We start from the raw sequence: 19,378 nt of genomic DNA, 5'->3' as shown, positions 1-19,378 counted from the left end.
ATGTACAAACCCCAGTGCTGTACATACAGAGGGCTAAATATAGCCCTTGCCTTAAAAAATTGTTGAGAAAGAGAAGTCAGTCACAGTAATAGTAGTAATAATAATAATAGAAAACATTTTTTAATAGTAAATTTATATTAGGCACTATCCAAAGCACTTTATATGAATCACAACACCTTAAAAGGGCAGTGCAAGATGTTAGTGTAAGACTTATATCGTTCCTATGAAGAACCTCTCTCTTTTCTCAAGCAGCCCAACTCTCGCCCAACTTGCAGACCTCATGGTAGCAAAGTAAAAATAGATTACTCAATTCATTCTTTTTATAAGACAGTTTAGAAGTAATATGTTATTACTGAACATGACCCACCCTCACCCACCCCCATACACATGCCCCATAATGTTTCCTTGAAAGAGATTTGGGTAAATATAAAGGTTTGGGGGGGTTGATGAATTAGTACCCTTATAAACTGGCACCCTTGATAACTGTCCATCACACCACCGCATTCAGTTTTGAGGTAGATGCTATTTGTAATCCCTGTTTTACTGATGAGGAAACTGGGGGTCAGGCAAATTGAGTAATATGCTGTCTTAATTTTTTATTTCTGTGTAATGAACTACAACTTGGCAGTTTAAGACAATGCATGTTTATTATCTCTCAGTTTCTGTGGGTCATAAGTCTAGCACAGCTTAGATGGGTCCTCTGCTGAGTGACTTAGAAGGTTGTGGTCGAGGTGCCAGCTGGAGCTCTAGGTCCTCTTCCAAGCTCACATGGTTGTTGGCAGAATTTAGTTTCTTGCATCTGTATGATAGATTCTCGATTCCTTGCTGGCTGTTGTCTGGAAACTGCCTTCTGCTCCAGAGGTCATTGCCATATGACCTTCTCCAGGGGCCCTCCACAACATGGAAGCTTATTTCTTCAAGGCCGGCAGGAGAATCTCTGACCTTGGGGAGGGCACCTGACCCTCTTTAAAAGGGCTTACCTGGTTAGGTTTGGCCCACACAAGATAATCTTTCTTTTTATTAATTCAAAGTCAGCTGATTAAGGAGCCTCAGTTACATCTGGGATGTCCCTTTTGCCATACAGTGTAACATAGTCACATGATTGATGTCTCATTATATTCACAAGTCCTACCCACACGCAAGGGGAGGAGATAGCGCAGGGTGGGTACACCAAGAGGATGGGAACCTTGGGAACCACCTTAGGATTCTGCCTACTGGCATGTAGTCACCCACCAGCCAATTGGCAAAGCAGTGTTCTCTTTGAGTAAAGCATGCGTTAAAATCATTAAGTTGTACTACCTCTCAGAAACACAAATTAACTGCAAAAAAAATTATAGAATATTCCAAATACCTGACATTTGTGAATAATTTAAGTAAGTACCATTAAAATAAGTGTCAACTTTGTTATTCCTAAAAATGCATCTATGTAAATAATGTTAAGGAACAAAAGTCAGAATATAAAATAATACATACATGCTGTCTATTATGTTAATAATACATGTGTTAGAAAATATATGGTAATGTAAAATAGTTGATTTAACTTTCTGGACCAACAAAAAAATTTATCTTTCATTTTTAAAATATGATAATTCTATGAAAAGATAGTTTACCATACAAAGTAGCAGGCGATAAATGTTAAATATTTGTGTTGATAATAAGTGCTTCCGAAGTTCACAGAAGAAAAATTAATGTGGACTGGAACTTCTTTTTAGGTGTAAAGTAAGGTTAATTTTTTTATGAGGTGGTTTATCATAAATTTTGCCTTAGGTCTAGTTCCTTTTCTGTAGCTGTAACCTGCTCAGTGGCATCTGCTCAGCGCACAGGATTTCATGTCTTCTTGAAGAGAACCAAGTCTTCTTCCCAGATGAGGCTCATTCTCATTTAAATAGAACTCCTTTAGAATTGCTTTAGAAACTAAAAATCTTAATCATTGTAATAGCCATCTTTAATCCTAGGATAGGAAACAATATTGCTGTATTTCTCTGTTAGTTTACATTTTTTACCAGTCAATTCATCATTTTCATCTATTGCTAACAAATTGGTGAGATTTTTCCCCCTTCTGCTAGGAATCTCAATTATTCTTTCTCTCTGTCTGTAGAATAGATAAGCATCTTAACTGTATATAAATTAGTTATTTAAAAAGAAGTTGTGGTAGGCTGAATAATGCCCCACCCGAAATATGTCCATGTTCTAATTCCTGGAACCTGTGAATGTCATTTTATATGGTATAAAGTACGTTGTATGAAAAGTGACTTTACAGATGTGATTAAGTATAGCAGCACTATTTACAATAGCTAAGATCTGGAGACAGCCCAAGTGCCCATCAGTAGATGAGTGGATAAAAAAGCTGTGGTACATTTACACATTGGAATACTATGCAGCTGTAAAAAAGGATTTCTTACCCTTCAAGACAACATGGAGGGACCTATAGAGTATTATGCTAAGTGAAATAAGCCAGTCAGAGAAAGACAAGTATCACATGATCTCACTTATATGTGGAATCTAATGAACAAAACAAACTGACAAAATAGAGACTGAGACATAAAAGCATGCAACAGACTGAGGATTCTCAGAGGGAAGGGGTGGGGCAGGAAGAGATCAACCAAAGAACTTATATGCATATATGCATAACCCATGGACACAGACAGTAGTGGGGTGAAGGCCTGGAGGAGGGACTGGTGGAGGATGGAGGGGATCACTGCAGCGGGAAAAGAGGGGACACCTGTAAAACTTTCAACAATAAAGATAAATAAATAAGATAGTTTAAGATTTTGAGATGAGGACATTATTCAGGATTACCTGAGAGAACCCAGTCAAATCAAAGCAGTCAAATCAAAGAGGGATACAAAACCAGATATCCCATGATACAGACCAGTAGTTCTCAAAGTATGCTGCCAAAGTAGCAGCATCAGCGACTTGTTACAAGTACAGATTCTTCAACTCTGCTCTAGACTTCCTGAATTGGAAACTCTGGGGATGAAACCCAGCAATTTAACAAGCCTTCCAGATGATTCTGATAGATGTTAAACTTTGAGAATCACTGATCTACACTAAGGTTTGTTCTCCCTGATAGAACAAGCTGGGAACTACAATGCTAGGAAAGCTCACTCTATTGGCCTGTCAAAAGGTAATTTGCAACTGCTTCCTTTCTGCCCGAGTTTTATCAGACTGTAATCACTTAAACAGCTTAATTGAAAAACCACTTATGTTTATAGCTGAAATTAAATATGTTTTGTATTTAAATAACCACTTTTGATTAGAATCATATTTTGTTGAAAGTGTTGGTTTTATCTGTGTGCTGTAAAAATATTTATAAAAACTAATCAAATTTCTAGTGGTAACTTACATTCTATTCAGTATAAGGTGAAAGGTTTTACATCAAATCTCATGCTGTGTAATGGCCAATCAAAGGGTATTTCAAAGAGTATTTAAAGTGGCTAAATGGATTTCCTGGCTTAGTATTCAAAATTAAACATTTTAAGATATTAACACTTAATGGGTTGTGTTTTTTTGCCTCTTTTCAAAGTTGATTTTATGTAACCCTCATCATTTGCAACTCCTGAAATCTTGCTTAAGCAGCAACACTTTCTTTTTCTCATCCTTACTGATTTACTGAAATCTCAATTGTTTGAAAATGGGTTTAGTTTTGTGGTACGTGTCTCTTTAGCTGTATAAATACTAGCATTTATTATTTAAGAAGACAAAACAGTTTTGTTTTGATGAAAATATATCACTGATTTCTCAAAAGCCAAAAGAAAGAACTCATTTCATTGTGTTTCTATTTGACAAGTTATCTTGTGATTCCTTTTAGGTATTCAATAGGAAGAGCACTCTCCAGTCTTCGTCTATGGAGCTGGATGGTTCCTACTTGAGTGTAGCCAAATCACAAACCTACTATCAAAGCAAGCAAAGGCCTAAGTCTGCAAACCAGAATTCAGCTTCCGAATCCATTGTGGAGTTCAGGAATAATTCTTTGAAACCATCAGCCCTTCATTATCCCAAAGAGGAACCAGACAAGGTGCTGTCAGAGACCAGAACATGTGATTATGGGTCCCCAGGGGAAAAACTAGCAGATGCAGTCCCTACAGAGAAAATTCCTTCAGAGGCATTGAAGATGAAGGAATGCCAGCACCTTAAGCCTACTCCGTCTAGACTGTGTTGTGGTCATAGACTTTCTGAAAATGCAGATCATGTTCACATTGGCCATCCTATAGACATGGCCCCTCAATATTCCAAGACATTCCTGGAATCATGCCATTATTGTGGGCGTTCCTGGGCATCTCTGATGCATGGCCAAGGGATACTGCAGCCCAGTGAAACTGACTTCAAAAAGCAGCTTTCAGAAGATCGAAGACAGCAACTTATGCTTCAAAAAATGGAGCTGGAAATTGAAAAGGAGCGCCTTCAGCATCTGCTGGCCCAGCAGGAGACAAAGCTTCTCCTAAAACAGCAGCAGCTTCATCAGTCTCGCCTAGACTACGATTGGTGAGTCCTTCTTGTTCTTTCAGCTGTCTGTAGCTTGGAGAACACAGGATAAAATGACCTCTGTGCCACTATAACAAATAATCAGGGACAGAGGATCCTCAGGATCTTGACTTTCTCAGAATGCTTACAAACTATGACTACTGAGTAAATTCCTCTGTTATCTTTGGAAGAGTTGAAAGATGATCTTGTCTTCCAAAATGTTAGCTTAGAATATTTACTTCTGAGCAGTGCAGTATAATTTTTACCAGATTCCGAAGGCAATCTTTTTAAATGATATTATCATTACACAAAATCTGCTGTTTGATGTCTTTGTAAAGAACATTAGGTGTTAAGTAAAAGCTTAAGATTTTGGGGTGTGGAATCCAATTGTAAAGAAGTATGATTAGCTGTCATCATTCCATATTTATGCCTATCCACCATAATATAAAATACAACAAATGATGGAAGCCTTCTAATTTCAACCCTTTCCTGTTTGATAATCAATTCTTTTAAACTTACCCACATTTAAACTATTCTTTCTTTAACAATTCTAAGAGTTTTTTGATGGAATCTTCAGGGTTTCTATATATAAGATTGTGCCATCTGCAAACAGACAATTTAACTTTTTCCTTTCTAACAGGGATACCTTTTATTTTATTTTTTTAATATATCTTTATTGATTTCAGAGAGAGGAAAGGAGATGGAGAGAGAGAGATGGAACCATCAATGATGAGAGTCATTGATTGGCTGCAGCCCACAGCCCAGGCATGTGCCCTGACCGGGAATTGAACACCGATCTCCTGGATCCTAGGTCGATGCTTAACCGCTGAGCCACTCCCGGCTGGGCCCTTTTATTTTTATTCTTGCCTAATTGCTTTTGCTAGTACTTTCAGTATTATGTTGAACTAAAGTGGCAGAGAAGGGGCATCTTTGTCTTGTTCCTGATCTTAAAGGAAAAGCTTTCAGCCTTTCACCATTGAATATGATGTGAACAGTGGCCTTGTCATATATGGTGCTATTATATTGAGTTACATTCCTTCTATACTCAGTTTCTTGAGTTTTTCATGAAAGAATGTTGCATTTTGCCAAATGCCTTTTCTGCATCTATTGAGATAATGATATGATTTTTATCTTTCATTCTGTTAATGTGGTGAATTCAGTTTGGAGTATTTTGTTGAGAATTTTTGCATCTATATTCATTATGAATATTGGCCTATATTTTTCTTTTCTTCTAGTACCCTTTTCTTCTAGTATCTGGCTTTGGTATCAGGGTAATGATAGCTTCATAAAATGAGTTTGGGAGTGTTTCTTCCTCTTCAATTTGTTGGAAGAATTTTAAATGATTGGTATTACTTCTTCTTTAAATATTGGTAAGTCACTAGTGAAACCATCTAGTCTTGGACTTTTCTTTCTTTCTTTTTTTAATCCTCACCCAAGGATATATTTTTTTATTGATTTTTAGAGAGAGAGAAAGAAAAGGAGGGAGACAGAGAGAAAGAGAGAGAGACACTGATCAGTTGCTTCCTGTATGTGCCCCTACTAGGGATCAAACTTGAAACCTTTTTGGTACATGCAACGATTCTCCAACCAACTGAACCACCCAGCTAGGGCAGGATTTTTCTTTCTTGGGAGGTTTTTGGTTACTGATTTAATCTTTTTAGTCATTATTGGTCTGTTCAGATTTTCTGTTTCTTTATTATTCAGTTTTGGTAGGTTTATTTTTCTAGGATTTTTTCGTTTCTTCTAGGTTATCCAGTTATTGGCTGTGCAATTATTCATAGAGATCTTTTGTGATTCTTTGTATTTCTGTGGTTGTAATGTCTCCTCTTTCATTTTTGATTTTATTTATTTGCGCTTTCTCTCTCTTTTTTTTTAGTCTTGCTAAAGGTTTGTCAATTTTATGTTTTAAAAAAACAGCTCTTAGTTTCTTTTATCTTTTCTATTGTTTTTCTTGTCTCTATTTCATTAATTTCATATGCTTTGATCATTGTTATTTTTTTCTTTCTGCTAACTTTGAGGGTAGTTTGTTCTTTTTCTAGTTTAAGGTATAAAGTTACGTTTTTTGAGATCTTTTTAAAAAAAAGTTTTAATTTATCTTTATTGTTGAAAGTATTACAGCTGTCCCCTTTTCCCCCCTATTAATCCCCTTCACCCTGCACCCATCGGCCCCCCTTCCAGGCCTTCGCAACACCATTGTCTGTGTCCATGGGTTATTCATATATGCATATAAGTTTTTAGTTAATCTCCCCCACTCACCCCACCTCTGCCTTCCCTCTGAGATTCCTCACTCTGTTCCATGCTTCTGTGTCTCTGGATCTATTTTGTTTCTCTGTTTATTTTGTTAATTAGATTCCACATATGAGTGAGATCATGTGATACTTGTCTTTCTCTAACTGGCTAATTTCACTTAGCGTAATACTCTCCAGGTCCTACCATGCTGTCTCAAAAGGTAAGAGATCCTTCTTTTTTACAGCTGCATAGTATTCCATGGTATAAATGTCTGAAAATATGCTTAATATGATTTCACTCTTCTTAAACTTGTAGAGACTTGTTTTGTTTCCACGTGTGATTTATCTTTGAGAATGTCCCATGTGCACTTGAGAAGAATGTGTACTCTGCAGCTTTGGGGTGTAGTGTTCTGCAAATATCAATTAAATCCATCTGATCTAGTGTGTCATTTAGGGTCACTGTTCCTTGTTGACTTTTTGTCTGGAAAACCTATCCAGTGAAGTCAGTGGGGTGTTAAAGTCCCCGAGTATGACTGTATTCCTGCCAATCTCTCTTCTCCAGAAGTTTTTTTATATATGTAGGTGCTCCTATATTGGGTGCCTATATGTTTACAGGGATGTACCCTCTTGTTGGATCAATCCCTTTAGTATTATCTACTGACCTTTGTTGTCTCTTGTTATGGCCTTCATTCTGAAGTCTATTTTGTCAGATATGAGTATTGCTACCCCAGCTTTTTTTTTCCCCCCATGGAAAATTTTTCTCCTTCCCTTCACTCTCAGCCTGTGTGAGTCTTTTGTTCTGAGGTGGGTCTCTTGCAGACAGCATATATTTGGGTCATGTTTTCTTATCCACTCAGCCACCCTATGTCTTTTTATTGGAGCATTTACTCCATTTACACTTTAGGTTATTATTGATAGGGTACTTATCTATTGCAATTTTAATTCTTTATGCCTATGTTTCTCTCTCTCTCTATTTCTGCTTCTTATTACAGCAATCCCTTTAACATTTCTTGTAATGCTGGTTTGGTAGTGATAAACTTCTTTAGCTTTTTTTTTTTTTTTTTGGTCTGGGAAACTCTTTATTTAGGCCTTTATTATAGGCATTTATTGCTTTAAACTTAGCTTTTAGAACTACTTTTGCTACATCCCATAAGTTTAGTATGTTGTATTTCTATTTTCATTCATTTCAAATTAATTTTTGCTTTTCCTTTTGACTTACTCTTTCACTCATTGATTGTTCAGGGGTATGTTGTTTAATTTCTACTTATTTATGAATTTTTCAGTTTTCCTCCTTTTACTGATTTCTGGTTTCATACCATTGTGGTTGGAAAGAATACTCGGTATGATTTCAGTCTTCTTAAATGTGTAAGGATTATTTTGTGACCTAACATGAACTCTCTGGAAAATATTCTGTTTACACTTGAGAAGAATATGTATTCTGTTGCTGTTGGATTGAATGCCTGTGTATGTCTTTTAGGTCTGTTTGGTTATTAAACTCCTATAGCATAATCTACATATTTGTCTTTGTGTATTACTGTGCATAGTTATTTGCAATTGTAGAATATCTTGTGACAATGATAGAAATGATAGTATCATTTTAACAATATTTTTCCCTCTTCATGGTTTCATGTCATAATTAAAGAATATAGTTTTACGGATTTTATTTCTAAAAATGAGCCAGAGAACATTTCTAAATAACTGAGAGAATGGGTAGTAAGGGTCACATATTTGGTGCCAGTGAATAATTGCCATCCTAAGTCCTGATTAGAACTTCATGCTAAGTTCTTTGACTGTTTTCCCTCTTCAGTACATTGAGGGTGGAGCTAAGTTAGCATTGATGGATAGAATTTCTTCAAGTTCTTTTGGGGAAATTTTCCTGTGACCCAAATAGAATGTTGGTTAGTGAGATGTGAGATGTAGCCACAGCTTTTTAAATTGTCAGTATGAGAAGTACCACCTATGGATGTTGAGCAGGGTCAGTTTTAATTAGTGTTACTAGAATTTCCATTTTAGACTCTGGTAACCAAAACACACTTGCTTAGCAATGGATATGGAGAACCTTTAAGTTTCTAGAGAAGAGATTTAAAGTGCTCCTAAAACATCTATAATGTTGAGTTTTTAAATGATATTCTAACTAACTCAGTCTTCTCCCCACTTCTCTATAAATAAAATTTAAATTATGGTCTAGCTGCTTTGTTTTTATATATGTGTATTTAGGAAAAAACCGTTTATTTTTTATAGATTTTGAATTTGAAAATAATTGCTGGATAATATAGCTAGAAGAGAAGGGCCTTTCAAGGATCACCATTCAGTTTCTTAGGGTACACAAGATAAGACATTCTCTAAATTTATTTTTACAGGTTAAGAACTCAAGCTATATTTAAGTCGAAAGAACTGGTTGCTGATAAAGAGCTTACCAAGCCCCGAGAGCTCAACCTGGATATGAATGGGAGTGACTCTGGACCAAGGTAAACTTGAGCAGTGGGTCAAGGCAAGAATATGTAGGATACAGATATTAAGGATATGTTTGGTATATAGTTATAGCTCCATATTGATGAATCTAGTTTTCTGATCATGTGAATAAATACATTCTCATTATAAATTTTTGAAATACATAAAAAAGTGTAAAGAAGAAAATAAAAATAACTCATATTCTTACCATTCAGAAACGATCTTCTGAGCCCTTTTCCCTTTCAGTCTTTCTTTTATAATTATATATTCTATATTGAGTAATAGGGATTATGCTTATACAGAATTCTACTTTTTGCTTTTTTCACTATATCATATTTTCTGATGTCATTAGATTTTTATGAAAACATACTAATTAATTTACTCAACATATATTTATTGTATGACATCTATTATTCAGTATTTATCTATAAGCTTGTTGTTGGATAACACATGGTTTTGTTATTATAAATTATGCTTTGAAGACTTTTTCTGTAAGTAAATTATTTACTTTATATCTACCTATTTCCTTGGAATAGATTCCAATGAGTGGACTGCTGGCTCAAAGTATATATGAATCCTTTTAAGATTTTTGATTCACATTAACAAGTTGTTTTCCGGAAAAGTTAAATCAATTTACACTCCAAAGCTATGTTCGGTAATTATTTTTTCATGAAATTTGAAGAGCTTTTGGCCATTATTTTTTCAAATATATATTTTTTGCTTTTTCTCTTCTCCTTTAAGACTACATTTACTTATATACTGGACCTTTAGATAGTGTACTGTAGGCCCCTGGCTCTCTGCTAATTAAAAAAATTTTTTTTTCTTTATTTTTTTTATAGTGAATAATTTATACTGATTGATCAAGTTTATCAACTCTCATGTTATTTAGAGTGATTTCTAAAAATTCCAGACATTGCGTTTTTCAAGTTTAGAATTTTCGTTTGGATCCTTGTTGTAATTTCTATTTCTCTGCTGAAATTTCCTATTTTATTCATTACAAATGTATTTTTTAAAGTGCTTGTCTGCTAATTCTAACACTCGGGTCATCTTTGGGGTTTGTCTCCATTGATCAACTTTTCTCTTGAGTATTGGTCGTTTTTTTTGTTTAGTTATTTCAGATTGTTTCCAATGACTCTAGAATTCAGTTATAATTTTGAACAATGTTAATTGTGCTAGCAGCCAGCTAACTTGGCTGAACTCTAATTTCAAACTACTTTCCTTGAATAAGTGGCAATGAAAAATATTACTGAGCTATTTTAACTTTACCTGGGATGCTTCAGCCTGCCCTGTTCATATGTAGTTCAGGGATCAGCCAGAACTGGCAGGGCTGTGATATAGAATTTGAATCTTTTACTTTTTCTCTGTCTCATCCTAAAATTTTTCTTGTCCATCATCCTGGAAAGTTTCTTTACTTCTTTTCTGGGTTACATTCTCTTTTCATTGAATCACATGTTGTCTTCTTTTTAGTTTATACTTATCTTCCCGAAGCATATCCTTCAATAGCTTACTGAGAAAGAGTACAGAGACAATAATTTTGAGAACTCATCCCTCTGAAAAGTGTCTTCCTTCTGTCTTCACATTTAATATATAGTTTAGCTGGATATAGAATTCTTGGTTGTTATTTATTTTTCGTCAGGAGAGACTGAGGGTTACGTTTCATTTACCTTCTAGTTTTTGTTGCCATTAAGCAGTTTTGTGAAGCCCTGGCTGGTGTGGCTCAGTTGGCTGGAGCATCATCCCGTGCACTGGGGGGTCATGGGTTCAATTCTCAGCCTGGGTGTGTGCAGGAGGCAGCCGATCAATGTTTCTCTTTCACACTCTCTCTCTTTTTTATCTCTCCCCCTCTCCCTTCCTCTCTCTCTAAAATCGGTAAGAATGTGTCCTTGAGTGAGGATTAAAAGAAAACGTAGTTCTGTGTAATTTGAATCCTTATCTTTTTTATGTGACCTGTTCTTCATGTACACTATTAAAATCTTGTCTTTCTCTGCATTGTTCATTGGACCTTTTTAAATTAATTATACTGAGTAATCAGTGGATTATTGTTTCTTTTTTTAATCCTTACCCAAGGTTATGTTTTTTATTGAGATTCTCAGGAGTTCTCTGACATGTTTCAGCTTAACCCCCTCCTCTGCCCTCATCAGCAAATATTTCAGCTTTGATTTTTCTACTTAGCTAATTGAGTTTGAACTCATACATCTGCTTTTTAGGCTTCTAAAATTTTGTGACATGTCTTGTTTGTTGTCCTTTCCTCTTCATTGTTTTTTTTGCCATCACATAATTTTATGTCTTTTTATACTTTTCCTATAATTTTTAGAGATTTCAGAAGGGAATACGGATTTGTTTTCAATCAGCCATGCAAATTGGCTCTTTAGTGTTGATTTTTGTAAACAATATTTGTCAGTTTAATAGGTGAAGAAAATAGAATGCTTTTGTAATTTGCAGTTATTCAATACTCAATTAGGATGAATCTTTTTCTTTGTGTATTAATTAACCCTTTGTTTTTCTATGTAGAATTTTTGTTTCCTGACTGTATCTACATTTTTTATGTAGGGGCATTATATGTCTTCTATAGTTGATGTGAAAGAACTTTTATATTTGTTTTTAATTTAAAATATTTTTTTCTTATTAACGCTACTCAAATTTAGCTATACCTTTATATATTTACTTGCTTGCTAGAAAAAATATAAAATGCCAATTAGCCAAAAGAAGAAAATAACACATACCCATAATTGCATTGTTAAAGATAATCTTAGTATATAACTTCTAGATCTTATTTCATTATGAATATGAAATGGGTTTTATATATACATTTTGTTTCATATTCCATTTTATTTTTCATCAAACTTTGCTAAATTTCAAAAGAAAACACTTTATTATAAAAAGTAAACATCCAAAAACACATCAAGAAATGATCTGTCATCTTTCATTCCCCATTCTAATCCCTATTCTGACAGTCTTGGTTCAATTAGTGTTAGCATCCTGATGTGTATCCTTCTATACCTTTCTTTATGCTTCCATTATATATACAACATCTGTCAATATTTGAGATCAAACTGAACACATTACTTGTTCATTTCCCCCCCACTTAACAGTAATTCATGTTCATCTCTCAGATTTTTAGATGTAGAACTATGGTAAGTGGAATAATTGCCCCCAAAGATATCTGTGCCCTAATCCCCAGAACCTCTCGGTATGTTACCTTACGCGGTAAAGGGACTGTGCAGATATGATCAAGGGAATAGACCTTGAGACAGGAGATTATCCTGGATTGTCTGGGCCGTCCCACTCTAATCACAGGAGTCCTAGACAATGGAGAACCTTTCTCTGCTGGGTCAGAGAGATGAAATGGAAGGAGGATGTAAGAGTCCAAGCATTCGAATGACAGCTTGCCGTTGCTGGCACTGAAGATGGAAACAGGAGCTCACGCGCCAAGGACTACAGGTAGCCTCTAGAAGCTCAGAACAGTCATCAGCTGGCAGCCAGCAAGGAACTGGGGACCTCAGTTTTCCAATTGCAAGGAACTGAATTCTGCCAACAACCCAAATGAGCAGGGAAACATCCTCATCCAGAGCCTTCAGAAAGGAAGATAGCCCTGCCTACGCCTCAGTGTTAGCCCAGTGAGACCTGTGTCAGACTTCTGATATATACAAAACTGTAGAGTACTAAATGTGTGTTGTTTAAGCCACTAAATTTGTGATAATTTGTTATAGCAGCAATAGAAAACTAATTCAAATACTAACTTGATTATTATAAAGGCATAACAGTCCGTAGTTTCTATGTACACCATTAACTTATCCATTGTTGGACATTCAAGTTATTTCAAGTTCTTTACCACTACACAATGCTATAACAAACATGACTGTACTTATTCTTGTGTTCTGCTACTTCTGTTTTATTAGGATAAATTTCCCAAATGAAGTGGTTATTTTTACATAAGTATATTTCTATATAATTTATAATTATAAATTACAATAGTCCTTGCCAATTTTCTTTTCCAAAAAGTTGTAGTAATTCATACTCCCACTTGCAGTTAATGAAAGTTTTCATTACTGCTGTTCAGGTAAGTGTAGCGAATGCTTTGGAAGCTAGTGCTTCAGTCTAAGAGATATACATGCTTTAAAAGTCCATGTACATCTGGGCATGCTTGTCCTACATTCAATAATTATGACAAAAATAAGGTAAAACTATGCACTACTTTAAAAAAAAATCTTTCCTCAGATACCTTTGATAAAGCCTTTTAAAGTGTTAATCTACAGTTAGGAATAAAGAAGCTTGACAGTCATTTGCCAGTAGAACTCCCTAGATAAAATTTAATTTTAAGCTAAGTTTTGTTTATTTGGAAATTTAAATTATCTTAGTATTAAAAATACTCTGTGTATTTAAAATATTAAACTTACTCAAGTGAGGCATTAAGAATTTGGAACTAAAATAAATGAGATAATGAGGAAGTAAAAAACATATTTTTTATAATTAACAGCTCATTTTGAGTTAATTATATACAATTACCAAAATCTAATTGCAATTTATTTTCTATTATCTGTGGGAAGAATCACAGGCAAGGGAGCTTCCATTGCTGCCTTCCTGCATAAATGCTATAGAATGAAATTGAATAATATGTGAGGCCTTAATGACAAATAGGAGCAAACAGTAGGGCACAGCTGAGCCAAACCATTGGAAGATAATTATCACATGAGAGATAGTAATGACTTAAAAATTCACAAGCGACTCTGTTTGCTTATAGGTTCTCTGGTTTGTTTTTCACTTAGTTAGCTTGATGTTCTTTTGTTGGCTATGCAAAGATGACCCTTATAAAAGAAGAAAAAAAAACACATGGCTTGCTAAGTGCTACAGGAGATGTAGAAAAGCCTGTACTAAGGCAAATATATAAATATTTATTATTTATATAGAATATAAGAGCTATAAAATAAATACAAATAAACTAAGAAAAGGTTTGTGGAAGAGGTAATATTTGACGTAAGTTCTAGAATTTTGATAGGTTAAGGGTATCTATGTGTGTGTGTGTGTGCGCGCGCGCGCGCGTGCTCGCACGCGCGCTCATGTCCATTTCAAGTGGGAGAAGACATGGAAAGAGTCAAAGTAAAGGAAGGAAATCACACTGTATATGTGGGTTATAGCAGTGAGTATGCTTTAGTTTGACCAGAAGAATAAGAGAAAATGAAACTAAAGATTAAATTAGTCAATTAGGTTAGATTATAAAAGGGCTTAAATATCAGGCAAAAAGTTTGGACCTTTGTGATTGGAAGAATAAAAAATTCAGGGGGAAAAACTGATCTTGTGATGAAGATGATTAATTTGATTATGATTATTGGAGTAAGGACCAAGAATGCTAGGATTTAGTCCTTTCCATTAATTAGCTCTGTGGCTTTAAAGATAATGCTATGCGCCTCAATCTCCTTGCCTGTAAATGAGAAAGTTAAAATGGATTTTTACTAAGAGTTTCTTCCATCTCTAACAGCTTGTGATTATTAAACAGGTTGCATTTCCAGACAAAGCTAGCTAGTGTATAAATAGAAGTTTGGCTCTAAATGTCCTAAGAGAAATTGAAGTTAGAAATTTAGATTTGTGAGTCACCTGCATTGGTGTTGCACTTGGTGAGAGTGGATATGAATTTCTGAGAAAAGGTTTAGAGAAATATAAACAAAATCTTAGAAAATGCCTACATGTGGGACTCTAGAAGAGTAAGAGTGGCAATGTGAAAAGCTGACAAAGAAGCAGTGCAGTGTCATGGAAACAAAGGAGGAAAAGCGGAAATGGCACCTTGGAAAGAAATTTGATTGATGGAGTATAATTTTAAGGATAGGAATCACCTATACATTTTTATAATCTTGGAGAAGTGGCTAGTGAAGGAAGAGATTACAGAAAATGAGTAATTGGTGGAGCGCAGTCCTAGAAAAGGATCACTTGCCAACATCTCAGTTATTTGTGCTGGCTTCTCTTCTGTGCTTGTACCTGGACCCACCCCTTCTTTCTTCTGTTTACACATTCTCCCTACGTGACCTTATCTAGGCCCTTGGCTTTCAATATCATCCATAATCCGATGACTCACAAATTTTCCTTTATAGTCCTGACCTTTCTTCCATTCATTAAACCCATGGATCTTGTCATCTATACTGTCCCACTAGACTGCCCAGTAGACATCTCACAGATAACAAAGCTAAAACAGAAATCTTGTTTTTCTTTTCCACCATGCAGTCCACTTTCACCCCATCCCAGCCTTCATCTCAATTAATGATAGCTACTCATGTCTAAAAATGTCCTTGATTTCCCCTTCCTTCCCTCTCTCCCACCAAATTATCTCATAAGCACATTCTTTTGTTTCTATTCTACCTCCGAAATGTGTGCACTCCTCCCACCATAGCCCAAGCCTGGACTTCAGCAGAGGTTTCCTAAGCGTTCTACTTTCTTTATTTTTGTTTTTAACCCCCTATTATTCATTTTCCACAACAACTGGAAGGATCATTCAAAAATAGCAGTCTACTTCCTTGCCTAAAACTCTAAAGACGACTCAATGCATGTGGAATAAAAGCTGAACTCCTTGACTGTCACAGAGTGTTCTACATGAACTCTGACTACTGCTTACCTCATCTCATACCACTCTCCTTCTAAACATTTAGTGACCCCTACGCCCATTTTACTTAAAGGTCAAGTTTCTTACCATGACCTTTATGTTCTCCTGCCTTGACTTTGCACTTTCTTCCTTGCATCCTATGTTCTAACTTCATTGGCCTTGGTTGTCATTTCAGTTTCTAGTACATGCTGCATCATACCTATAGCTGTCTTTAACACTTAATCCTGTCCTTCCTAGTGTTACCTTCTTCAGGTGAGAGCTTAAATATCACCTCCTGAGAGGATGCTTCTCTGATCACCCTCTGTAAGGCATGTGTTTCCCATCGTTCCCTGTTTCAGTACTCTGAAGCCCCAGGTACCGTCACCCACTTGTAAGCTTCATGAGTGCAAGGATCATAACTGTCTTGTTACATCTGATATGTTATAACATCTTCTGTATGTTATGAAGATTGTATCTTCAGTGTATAGTACGTGCTCATAAAATATTTGTGGAATGGATTTTTTAAAATCTCAGTCTTGTCAGTAAAGTATGAAGGGAGATAATTGAGTAAGAAAGGTGATTGTAAGGGTAACATCTAGGAGGAAGATGGCGGTACTTGGAATAGCCTCAAGGAGAGGCATAATCAGTTAACAAAAGATGATTAATAAGAAGTATTGCATTCATAATTAGGCATTCCCTGGAACTGATAAGATAAACTACCTCAAATAGGCACTTCTTGGAAGAGTAAATTCAAATAGCCAATATGTATATAAAATCTTCTTACAACTAATCTTGGAAAAATGAAAATTAAAAACAACAAAAAGATAACATTTTTAAATAAAGTGACAAAATCTAAAAGTTTAGTAATACCATGTGTTAACCAGGGTATGGAGAAACAGGTGCTTTGATAAACTGCTGGTAGGAATGCAAGTTTGCAATTATTTTTAATTATTGATAATTGGCACATCAACTCCCCTACTGATTATCTCCCCCTTCCTTCTAACTTCTCTTTGTTTCTTTTCCCTATGTAACTCATAGATAATCTGCTTATGCAAAAAGAGAACTTTTTTCCAAGTTCTCTTTCAGAATTCTCTAACAACATCACTGATTAACATGAATAGAGAATCACTGTTGTCTACCTTAGACATGCTAGAAATCATCAGTAAAATTGTAATGTTGGGCTCAGAGACACCGAGTAGAAATATAACTAAAGCAAAATGAAAAAAATGTTTGCTATAATTGAGTATTACATAGCTCCAATGATAGAGAAATTTTCAGAGATGGGACAGTGATCTTCCTGTACTCTCTCAAACTCTTCAGTACTTTGTTCTAGGACCAAATTTCAGTCTTTTTAAATCCTTTGCATTTTGAGTCATCACTTAAAACAGAATTACCATACAGTCCAATAGTTCCATTCCCAGGTAACATACATCCACACAAAGACTTCTGTGTGAATGCTCACAGCAGCATTATTCGTGATACCCAAAAAGTGGAAATAGGCCAAATGTCTAGCAACTAGCAAATGGATAAACACAATGTAGTGTATCCATTCAATGGAATATTTAGCAATAAAGAGGAACAAAGTACTAATGCGTGCTACAGCATGGATGAACGTTCAGAACATGCTAACTTAAAGATTATCACAAAAGACCATGAATTTTACCTTTCCATATATATGAAATGTCCAGAATTGGCAAATCTATAGATAAAGGATGTAAATTTGTGATTGTCCAATGCAGGGGGTGGGAATGGGGAGCAACTGCAAATAAGCATGAGGTTTCTTTTTGGGGTGTTGGAACTATTCTAAAATTAGATTGTGGTTATGGATGCACAGCTCTAAATTAAGAATCACTTTAAAGAGATGAATTTTATGGTACATATATTTATCTCACTAAAACTTTAAAAATTGTCCTCCATTTTTAGTATTGTTCACCATTCAAAATAAATCAAACTAAGAACAAAAGAAATGGTACAAAGCTTTGCTTGCTTTCAGACTACCTCACCCTTTCTCTCTTCCACCTCAAGGTCTTTCTGCCCCCTTCATCTAGTTGGTAATTGCTTTTTTAAACTTAATTATCCAAGATGACATTTCATTCTGTATTTATATCAGATACCATGATGAGACAAGTAGGAAAAAATGCTCTTCAGATTTTGAGACCTATGTCCTGGGAAATGATCATTTTACTTTTTAAAATTATGTATAACCAACAATTTTTAAAAGATAAATTGGTAAAAATATATATATATAATTTATGAAATCAACTTTTTCTTTTCTTTGTGTTTTTTTTTAAGCAATAAGGGGGATGGTTAGCACATCACCAGTCTGGTGCCTATTTGTCTGTGGCTTAACTTGCCTTACATGGCTTTTAAGAGCAAAGCTTTGTTCTTACATTCTGTACTGGGGCACCTCTGTGCTCTACCCTTACCAAACACTTGTCTTTGAGTGATAGCTCAAACACTGAGACATAAGGCTGCTTAGGGTTCTTCCAAATGGTTATCTACACATGCTGAACTTTGCAGATTAATAACATTCAAATAGGAAAAGACAAACACCTACTGCCCCCTTGTATATGGTATCCTTAGAATTAGCTTCTTTGTGTGCATTATGTACATGTTTTGGGGTCTGTATAATTTTTTAATCACATTAGTCATCTCGGTACATAATGAATTTGTGAGATGAACATTTTCTCAAATGTCAATTCATAGATTTTTTTAAGATGTTAAATTATTTGGCTGCATAGCATTTTTCCAGGGTCTGATGTATATGTTTACAGGGCTAGGAGGTAGAGAGCGTCATCTATAGAAATTGGAGCAATTTCCTGAAGAATATTGGTGCTACCACTGGTTATATACAAGGAGTTGGACAATAAATTGTATAAACATTTACACTTTATCTGCTATACACAAATGGACTGAATAGTGGTGGTTTTCAGCCTTCACTCTTACGCACTATACACAAAACTTTGTGAAAGTAGTGTTCTTCCCCAATATTAGTGGGACTGGGGAGTCAGAAGTTTCATTGCCACTTGAGTCAGCTTGCTTTGATAACCTCATTCCCAGATTTCTTTGCAATGAGAGCAGTTTGATTTCTTTTTAGAAAGTGACTGCCTATCCTGTTCCAATTTGAAACATGAGTTCTTGTCACAATGTGGAACAGAGGTGGCATCTTGGATAGTGAATATTGTTTCCCAGGAGATAGAGAAAAACAGTAGTCTTGGAGGTGTCAGCTGGTTAAAAAGTGTCTTTTTTTTTTTTTTAGCATTTTTTTGCAAGTCCAATAAATAGAGATTAGTCTAAAGCCTATGACTACAGATTTAGTTGTTATATCGAATCTTTGGTAGAATTCAATGGACTGTTTTGGGATATTATGACCTAATTGATAAAATATATCCAGGCCTTGATTCTTCTTTTCTTCTTACAACTATTTAAGATATTTCTATAAAAAGAGTCTATAAACATATGGCTGTGTTTCATTTATATATCTAAGTATTGTTTCGCAGTGGGAAGAGGGAGTGAGAGCTAAGACAGAATGGATGGAAGCCAAAAGCATTTTACCAAAACATCACATTGGCATATAAGACTTTTATATGTAAAAGAGTGGAGAGAGCAAGGTTAAGACTAGTGATTATTAATTTAATTTATTCATCCTTGTTCTCAGACATCCCAA

General features: G+C 35.3%; 1 protein-coding gene across 3 annotated transcripts in view; it reads left to right on the top strand.

Moving 5' to 3' along the window:
- KIAA1328 overlaps nt 1-19,378 on the top strand; it is a 203,750-nt gene that overhangs the window by 122,436 nt on the left and 61,936 nt on the right. For 2 of the 3 annotated variants that reach the window (XM_081149097.1, XM_081149096.1), the window contains 2 exons: nt 3,812-4,485; nt 9,053-9,160. In XM_081149097.1, the coding sequence (XP_081005223.1) occupies nt 3,812-4,485; nt 9,053-9,160 (782 nt within the window). The remainder of the gene's footprint in view (nt 1-3,811; nt 4,486-9,052; nt 9,161-19,378) is intronic. The other variant, XM_081149095.1, reaches the window with a different exon arrangement.

The sequence above is a fragment of the Miniopterus schreibersii genome (genome assembly GCF_964146895.1).
Source record: "Miniopterus schreibersii genome assembly, chromosome: 10".
Taxonomy (NCBI): domain Eukaryota; kingdom Metazoa; phylum Chordata; class Mammalia; order Chiroptera; family Miniopteridae; genus Miniopterus; species Miniopterus schreibersii.
The sequence above is the reverse complement of the archived record's forward strand: the minus strand, read 5'-3'. Positions and strand labels throughout refer to the sequence as shown.